We start from the raw sequence: 9,058 nt of genomic DNA, 5'->3' as shown, positions 1-9,058 counted from the left end.
AAACCATGTGAAACAGTCCTGGGAATGCTGAAAACTATTCAAAACCAACAAAAACCATCAAAAACCATGTGAAACAGACCTAGGAGGGCTGAAAACTATACTAAAAACCACTGAAGACCACCAAAAACCATCAAAAACCATGTGAAACGAGCCTAGGAGGGGTGGATACCACCTAAAACCATTTAAAACCTCTCAAAACCACCAAAAACCATGTTAAACGAAAACCACTCAAAACCACCAAAAACCATGTGCAACGGGCCTGTTAGGGCTGAAAACCACCTAAACTTAAAACCACAAGAAACCGTGTGAAACAGTCCTGGGAATGCTGAAAACTATTCAAAACCAACAAAAACCATCAAAAACCATGTGAAACAGGCCTAGCAGTGCTGAAAACCCCGTAAAACCAATCAAATCCATCAAAAACCATGTGAAACATGCATAAGAGGGCTGAAAACCACTGAAAAGTACCAAAAACCCTGTAAAGGGGGTCTAGTTGGGCTGAAAACCACTCAAAACCACCAAAAACCCTGTAAAAGGGTTGATTAATGTTAGAAAATTACAAAAATAATTACAGTGTATAAAGGCAAGTATCTGTAGCACTGAATTGGTTGCAATAAAATCGTTTGCCACTAGATGGAGCAAAAAACACAGACGCAACCGGGTTGCTGTAGGACCTAATAGGGATGGGCACTTTTCAGACTTTTGTGATTATTTTCAAAAAATAATCTAAGAGCTGTTTTGAGCACTTTTATTTTACGTGGTGATGGGGAAATCTGCCGTCAGTTGGCCATCTCTGCATATGTAAAACTATAACCATTTTTCCTCTTAGTAATGTTCCTGATCTGCAGAACCGCTTGGTAAAAAAATAAGTTAATTTTTAAAAGTTGCAAAATGCTGTATCGCTTTGGAGTCACATACAATGGTGGATGCAACATTGTTAGGCTAAGAAAGCACAATCTTTATTCCATGTTTATTCTTTGAATGGTAGAAAATGAAATGATTTATTTATTTTAAATTTTGGTTTCTGGTCCCCCAGGTGCTGCCATGTATAAGATTTATTGTGAAGAAGCATCGTTACAACAAAGAAATAATCTATCAAATACAAATTTTCTTAGGTTTTGTGTTAAGTTTATAAACTTAAACACTAAAATGAGGTAAAAGCACATATAGAAACAAGATTATTGCACAAAAAGTTCCGTAACACTCCAGATGTGCAGCATAAGCTGTGATGGATAACTATCACCTGATGTGAGCACTGTGTGGAAATATTTTGAAGACAAAATGCAGGTAGAAAAAAGAATCAAACCACTAAGACAAACATTTTATTTAATTATACAGTATCTGTAAAAAAATGCATCTGATTCAAGGTTTCAGTTTTTACACTTTGACATCTGAATTCACTTTAACTCTTATTGAGTTCCAGTCAACTTTGACCTCTGAAAACATAAGGTTTCATGACTTTGTCTGCATTTGAAGAGACAAGGGACTTTTTTTTTAAAACRAGGGTTGTTGGCATTCCTGCATGTTAAAAATGAGCGAGGGAGGGTTAAAAACCGAACTAGAAGTTTGTGACAAGATGCTGAATGGCCCAGCTCTGCCCGGTGCACGGCTGAATGAGGAGTTGATAGTACGAGTTTTCCCCCTGAGCGATCTCAAGACATCTGTTAGTTGCTTTGTTCCTGATTGCTTGACCCTGAGGAGGTTTGATAAGGAAATACGACAGATAGTTTAGAAATATAATTATTTACCAGAGAATGGCAACTTTTGCCACTTTTGTGCTGATCCCTCTGTTAGAGTCTTACCTGTTTAAAGTCCCACTGCAGGTGTAATTTGTTTAGTTTTGCCATGACGCAGTCCTGCAAGGTGGGGAGGCTTCCAGAGCCGGGATCCACCAGACATCGGTTACTGTTGTATTTGTGAGATTTAAGGCCTCCTATGATGATTTCGTTCTCTGCGTTGTAGTAACAGTGCTGGTTTAAAAAAAAGAGATGAGTTAGGATTAAAGATTTATTATGTTCTGTATCCATATTTGTGTTGTTTTCAAACATCACCTGTGGTTCTTGGAAGTGGCACTCGTACAAAACTGGGATGTTTCCTGGAAGGGGTCCCTGATCCAAACAGTAACTCTTAAAGAACGTGTTCTGTAACTTCAGGAAGGCAAAACAAAAAGTTACCCGGTCTTATTTTACATCGAGTTTCTTCTGCTAAACTCACTGTGAAAATATCTCAGGCTCATTTATTTGCTTGACAAATGAAATATATTTCTTACCACACCGTACCCCAGGATGTTATCCCATGTTTCCAGACTTGGATAGACGTGGTCAATGTACCACTTGAAGGGTTTACATTGCATTTTTTCTCTGAGTTTTCTCCTCTCGGACACATCACCTACGTCAATTCCATGGTTCTGTGTGCAGATTAATAGTGAAGAATGCATAAAGAGTATAAAATCTATTTCAACAATCATAGTCAAAAACTGGTGTTTAGTGATTTTTGAGCCAGAGTGGTCCTTTATTACATGTTGAAATACGTTTTACCTGTTTTCAGTTTATTTCTACAGGAATTAAAAACAGATGTGTTCTCAAATAAATGAATTATTGTGTGATATCAGTCAAGTTTTGGAAGAGCAAACCATTTGTTACCTCTATACTGTTGAAAACCTTTCTGGAATGTGTTTTCTGGTTTAGAAAATCAGCTAAAAATGTGTCAAGTGTGGGGGGAAAAAAGTCCATGACTTACAGCCCCCAGCCGCTAGGCCTTCAATGAAACATTAGGTTTTACATTTGCTGAACTCAAACCAACCTGAAGAGGAAGGTTCCAGGCAATAAACACATTCTTCTTGTATTCGTCCAACCAAATCTCCGAAACCCTCAAAGCGTTTCTCCTCATGGAAGTGTTGAGATCGGGGGCGTACGGTTTATGCGCCCTCTCGATGTGAGCTATCCGAGAGCAGGGCACAATCTCCACGCTCCCTCCGCACAGCCACACCTGAGCGGCCGGGACACGGGTCAAAGGTCATGAGGGACTCTTGTACCAAAGCTCTTTATCGCAGTTCGTATTTGTTACACTCACACGGATCCCAAGTTCAACATTTTCCCCTCCGTAAACTGTCATTCCGCTGTCGAGTCCACCAATTTCCCCCAGGAAAGACCTGTCTGCTGCAAAGATTCCCATAACAGAAGGACTCCTGCATGAAACAGACATCAGTGATACGGTAGTAGCTACCATTTAAATAAGTCAGACACTGCCCAAACCAAAACAATACTCTATATTTTGTTTTGTTATGAGCATTAAAGTGTCTGTGACATCCAATTTTTGTAATAAAAAAAGAATGTATTTTTGGAAGGGTAGCACTGATAACATTTTGTAAAACACATTTTATGTCGCTGAGATGAACAGTTGTTGAGATATTTGCATGTGAAGTAACAGGAAGTGATGTCAAAGGGGAATGTCTGCATGTAAACAGAGCGCTGCTAAAATGGCTAACAGCACAGATTGTACAGAAGAATCTGATGTTTCTTTAGATTATTTTAATCACTATCATAAAGAGATGAGAAGAGTCAGAATTCAATTAGTTATGTTTCAGGAAACAAAAAACAGGGATTTTTCTTTCTCTAAGAATTCCCCTTTGATGTCACTTCCTGTTTCACTTTAGCTGAGCCAAATTCAAAAGAAAAAAAGCCAATTATGTGACATAATGGGTAAAATCGTGTGTATTATGCCAAGTTTCTTAAATACAAATATATTTTCTTTGCCTTTTTATATTTCATAGATATGCATGTCACAGACACTTTAATTTTATATTGATCTCCAAGAGGTGAGTTTACAATAACCTAGATTGTATTTTTTCCACATACTTCCCAGGTTGTGATCCATCGTTCATCATCAACCAGTCGGGACTGAAGGACTCATACATGCACCACAGCTCCCAGTCAAAGCCGTGAGCGGATGGGATATATTTTTCCACATGGAGATCATCAAAATGGACCTTATCAAAGACAGGAGACACCACAACAGTTCTGTCAGCTTTAATCCTGGCCAGCAAAGGTTCTGCCCTGCAGAGGATAGCATGAGAGGTATTAATTAAAACTGTATTTTTATAACTTTAAATAACTTAACAATAACCGTAAGTATAATCAGTGCTGTTTTCTTCACACCATCCTTGTGTAGCTTCAATATGAGCATCCAAAATGGMCACGACATCAGCAGTGGCGTGCTCCCAGCCTGTGATCCTGGACTGGGACAAACCCATTTGTTCCGGATGCCAAACTCTCCTTATGAGTCCAGGTCTTTCTTTGTGGATCTGATCCATGTAGTCTGCCAACGGTTGCCCAAGATCATCTGTAAAAGAATTCACCATCAGATTTTTTTTTAAATGAAAATGTAAGTGAAAATGCCGAATGTCTGCTGACGTTTGCTGAAGACGCTGGATCTTGGCTAACTCCCCCCGCCCAGCACACTGGCTAAAAGGAGCTGAAAACTAGTCAAAAGCTATTAAAGCAAAATGCTGCCTAAAACCCAACACTAACAAAATGCTAAATAAAAGCTAAAAGACACAAAAACAAGAAAGTAGCAAAGAACTGTTAAAATTCAATTCAATTATTTATACTGTATATCGCCAACTCACAACAAACATCATCTCAGGGCACTATTACAAGCTAAAATAAACAACATGCTAACTAAAAGTAGCTAAAAATGAGCTAAAAGTCACACTAGGCTGACTAAAAAGATAAAACTGAAAGCTGAACAAGTATCWAAAGGCTAACTAAAAGCAGTAGCTAAAACCACATTAGCATTAGACAAACAAAACCAAAAAGCAGGCGGCTGAAACAGATTTATTATTTTTGTAAATAAAGTTAAACATTTTGAATCTGTTCATATATAAATGGCCAATAATAAAACATGCAAAAAATAATTAAATTACAAAAAAATGTATAGAAAAATAATGATATTTATAAAATAAGGAAATAATTCCACACAAATATTTGCAGAAAACCCCCAAGAGTGACATGAATGCTGTCAGATGTTGAAGGAACGTTGTGTGTAAWACTCACTGTAAGTACTGTGGTCATCCACCAGGATGATCTCCTTCAGCAGGTGTTTTGGAGTGTGGCTGATGACGCTTCGTATCGCCCTCTTTATGATAGAAAGAGCTTCGTTTACGTAGATCAGCACCACACTGATGCTGGGTAAGTCTTTAGGATAATTCTTCCCCTGACATCTAAATGGTGAGAGATGATGAGTTACACTTCAATCAGAAGGTAAAACTTGTATTGTTTATTCCTTATTATATATATGTTTTATTATTCGTATTCATATCATGACGAGTCAGTGTTAATTTTTGTTTTGTGTGCACCATCTATAGTTTGTAAAGTACGGATGCTGCTGTGACACCTGAATTTCCCCTCTGCAGGACAATAAAGGCTTTTTCTATTCTTCTATTCTATTCTACAGCCTGTTTTACCTGGAGTCTCTCATATCTGGAAGCTTCCGGTCAAGTGGGATCTGGTTACTCAGGAAGGCATTGTAACCATAAAGCTGAAACAGAGCTTCAGCCTGTTTCTGCTCCTGTTCTGACAGACCATCTCCCCACGTTGTAAACAGGTAGGAGTCGGGGTATAACTTTGGCACCACGGGTTTGTTCTGTTTCTCTTGTTTTCCTTGATCCACATTGGGAACAATTGTCTCAGTTGGTTTCTTCTGGCCATTTTCCTCCAACAGCTTTGCTTTTGAGAGAGTTTGAAAAAGAATTGTCACATTTCATATAACCATGTTTTGGCATACAGCACAATCATGCAATACTTTAAAGGAATCTTGATTAATCTTAATACATTTTTAGCAGATTAAATATAATATTATACTGATAATTAAACAGCTTTCTATAAAAAATGTCTTATTTGGTGATTATGGGCAGTCTCACACATTATTTATAATCTCCAAGATTTAAAGACCTTATTGGGTATTTTGTTCTGAAAGTCTAACATTTTTATTATTTATTTAAGATTTATTTGTTTCATTAAAAACAAAGTAAATTCTGTATACAATAGAAGAAAAAAAAATACAAATCACAAATAAAATGAAAGGCAGCAGAAAAAAGAAAAATGTTTTATCTGCCTTAGTCCTTCAACAAACCAACTTTTATTAATTGTTATTGGAGCACCAAAATGTTCGTAAATAAATAAAACAATATTAGACAAAGCCATTCTGCTGAAAAGTGTCATTATCATTTAAATAACACCATTATGAACTAAAATATGACTTTGTACAAAGGACATTTTGGAACGAAAACTGCTGGAATTAAATAAAAATGTCTCAAAAATAATTTCTAATATTGGGAAAATGTCACTGAAATAATAATAACAATAAATAATTCTTTCTTTAATTAAAACATTTTTAACAGAAAATTAARTTTTCATCATAACGACCTTAGAATATTAAATGCATTCAGTTATTTCACAATTGTATTGTCACATTATATATTTATCTATTATTTATTAATAAATATATTACTTCATAATGTTTTACATATTTCATTACAAACATTTTGGAGTTCCATAATATTAAGAACTACATACAGTATATCAGAAGGTACAAACATAATAACACACTGTCAGTACTCGTGTCTTGCTGGTTGAATGTCTCCTTCAAAAAACTTACCACACGTGGGTTTTTTTTTATTAATTATGGCTCAATCGTTACATCTACAACAAAATTAAAGTTTCATTTCAAACGTAGTTTAATAAAATCAACTATCCATGATGTATATAGTCTTGTTTAAAAAGTTGTTGTAAATTTTCCTCACCCAGCTTATTGAGAATCTGCTCAATCCCGTCCAGTTTTCTGATCACAAATTTTTGATCTGGGTCTCCTGGAAAAGACTGTTTTACTCTCCAACTCGCACTCACTGACAGAATTATGTAGATCGACAGTAAAATAGCTCCAATWATTCCAACTCGTATAAATGCCTTCATTGTTTCTTGTAAAAAGTAACCGTCATTATTTCGTCTGCGCCTTAAAGCAAGGTCTCAACAGGTTGGACAAGAAAACAATCTTATCTTTAAAGATAACGTTTCATGCCATGCGCACTTTGACATGAGCAAAGTTTATTTTATTTTATGTATTTTTACGAGTCTAGTTGAGAAACAAATGTTACAAAACAATATTAAAATAACCCCAATCAGATTTAACTTATAAAATATTAATAATTTACTGGTTTTAAGATGGTGAACAAGTTTACTAAATACAAGAACATAATTCAAGGTACAGGTTGTTCTGTGTTCTGATTGGTGGATATTTTATTGGTTCACATTAGAGCATTTTGCAGTCAGGGTCCAATAAAGCCAAACCTTGAAAATAAAATAATCTCTTGCAATATTGAAAGATGTCACACTCAAAGTATGTGTTGTTAATGACTCGGTCGGATATATTTGGGAGTTAAAGCTATTTTTGTACTTTTAATGAGTTGGCTGTCGGCCATATTGAACAGGGCAGACTTCAAAATTCATCACTTTTAGTTGGATGTCCTGAGTTTTAATAAAATGTACGCAGAAGTTTGATGACATATCATTGCTCTGCTTTCACCTTCCAACAGTAAAAACTAATTTTTATGTTTGTGGTTCTGTGATCATTTACAGCCTCTTGAAATKAACTAAATGTAGTTAGATTTGCACTTTTAGTTGTCTTTCCTGAATATAAATGTAAAATATTAGTGAGCTGAAAGCACAATTACACAACCTCTATTGTGAGCAACTGTTAAATGATTAAAGTTGTACCTTAGGTTTTAGTTTTGTATTAAAAATACGCCTTATTAATCAGATTGTATTCAAATATGCAAACACACAAAAACAAACAAATCAAACCACCCTTTGAAGATATTTCTTTATTTATATACAGACTATATTTAAAGACAAACATCTTAGGGTGATTGCTCCATGTGAAGTTTAGTAGGTGACAGTCCTGGGGGGCTTCGACTCCTCCGGTGCAAAATCAAGGTAACGAGCTCGGCGGTGGCGACGCAGAACCTCAATCGCCTTCTCTTCTATGGGGGTAGCAGTGATCCCAAGATCCTCCAGACCAGGAAGTCCCGGGTACTTCATGTCTGATGTGTGAAACTGCAAAAGAAACGAACCAACACTGTAWTTCTAATCGTATCTACTGACATAGTGCTGACTGAATTGATTCCCAGTGTGTGATAAAGTTTGTTTCTTTTTGTTATCTTACCCTGTCCACTTTGTCTGGAGTTGTCCAAGGCTGAAATGGGTTCATGGCAAAAATCTTTGCCACCAGGCTGAGGAGAACAAAAAAAAAATGCGTTTGTCAGAGCAGGAAACGCAGCAGGAGTGTATTCTGATGAACAGTTGGTGTAATGTTTCTGTGATGGCTGTACATCTACAGAAGCAGCTGAATAAACATGCTGGACAGCCATTTAAACAGCTTTGATTTGCTCCTTTTGTAGGTTCTGCTTTATAGTTCAGGAACACAATGTTCATAAAAAAGAAAAAAGAAAAGAAATTGTACAAAGTGCTTACTGGTAGAGCGGGCGAGGCATACTGTAGGCAACAAAAGGTCTGTGTGCCACTGCGTAAATGTACTCCACCAGGTCGTGAAGGAGGAAACGGTTGGGACTACACCAAAATACACACACACAAAAAAAYATTAGTTTTCTCGGTCTTTTAAACGTGTGATACAAAGAGCTGACATGAAATAAGGAACACAAATACAATGCATAAAGTACTATTTGGTCATTTCTACTTATTCCAGTATGACACGTGCACAAAAGCTCAGCCAATAGGAACTTGTTTCTAAGAAACCTCTGTTCAAACACTTAACTCTCCCAGTCTTTTGTACTTTAATGATCACATTTCAGTACTGGCTTTTAAACTGAATTATTATTATTTTTTAATTATATTTATGTTAATGAGAYGCCTTCTAGAGCTAGGCGATATGACCCAAATTTTATATCACGGTATTTTCAACAATTACACTGGTTTCACGGTATTTGACGGTATTTTTTTCCCCCTCACAGCTCAGCTGATAATAAAATGTACAAACTTTGCTT

The 9,058-nt window shown here is 36.3% G+C and overlaps 2 protein-coding genes across 2 annotated transcripts in view; both read right to left on the bottom strand.

Moving 5' to 3' along the window:
• Positions 1 to 1,309: 1,309 nt before the first annotated feature.
• On the bottom strand, positions 1,310 to 7,775 carry LOC106537010 (probable polypeptide N-acetylgalactosaminyltransferase 8). The gene is made up of 11 exons (XM_014034376.1): positions 6,803 to 7,775; positions 5,465 to 5,726; positions 5,055 to 5,221; positions 4,158 to 4,341; positions 3,858 to 4,055; positions 3,073 to 3,187; positions 2,803 to 2,988; positions 2,270 to 2,407; positions 2,052 to 2,147; positions 1,803 to 1,970; positions 1,310 to 1,693 (listed from the first exon to the last, which is right to left on the bottom strand). Exons 1-11 carry the CDS (start codon positions 6,969 to 6,971, stop codon positions 1,559 to 1,561), a joined length of 1,818 nt encoding a protein of 605 aa, XP_013889830.1. The 5' UTR covers positions 6,972 to 7,775; the 3' UTR covers positions 1,310 to 1,558.
• An 89-nt stretch (positions 7,776 to 7,864) lies between these two features.
• The window catches only part of ndufa9a (NADH:ubiquinone oxidoreductase subunit A9a), a gene marked incomplete in the record, with an annotated part of 2,905 nt that continues 1,711 nt past the window's right edge, over positions 7,865 to 9,058 (bottom strand). Inside the window, 3 exon segments of the mRNA XM_014034387.1 lie at positions 7,865 to 8,111; positions 8,221 to 8,287; positions 8,529 to 8,624. Coding sequence (XP_013889841.1) covers positions 7,941 to 8,111; positions 8,221 to 8,287; positions 8,529 to 8,624 — 334 coding nt within the window.

Source organism: Austrofundulus limnaeus, unplaced genomic scaffold (genome assembly GCF_001266775.1).
Source record: "Austrofundulus limnaeus strain Quisiro unplaced genomic scaffold, Austrofundulus_limnaeus-1.0 Scaffold7, whole genome shotgun sequence".
Taxonomy (NCBI): Eukaryota; Metazoa; Chordata; class Actinopteri; order Cyprinodontiformes; family Rivulidae; genus Austrofundulus; species Austrofundulus limnaeus.
The sequence above is the reverse complement of the archived record's forward strand: the minus strand, read 5'-3'. Positions and strand labels throughout refer to the sequence as shown.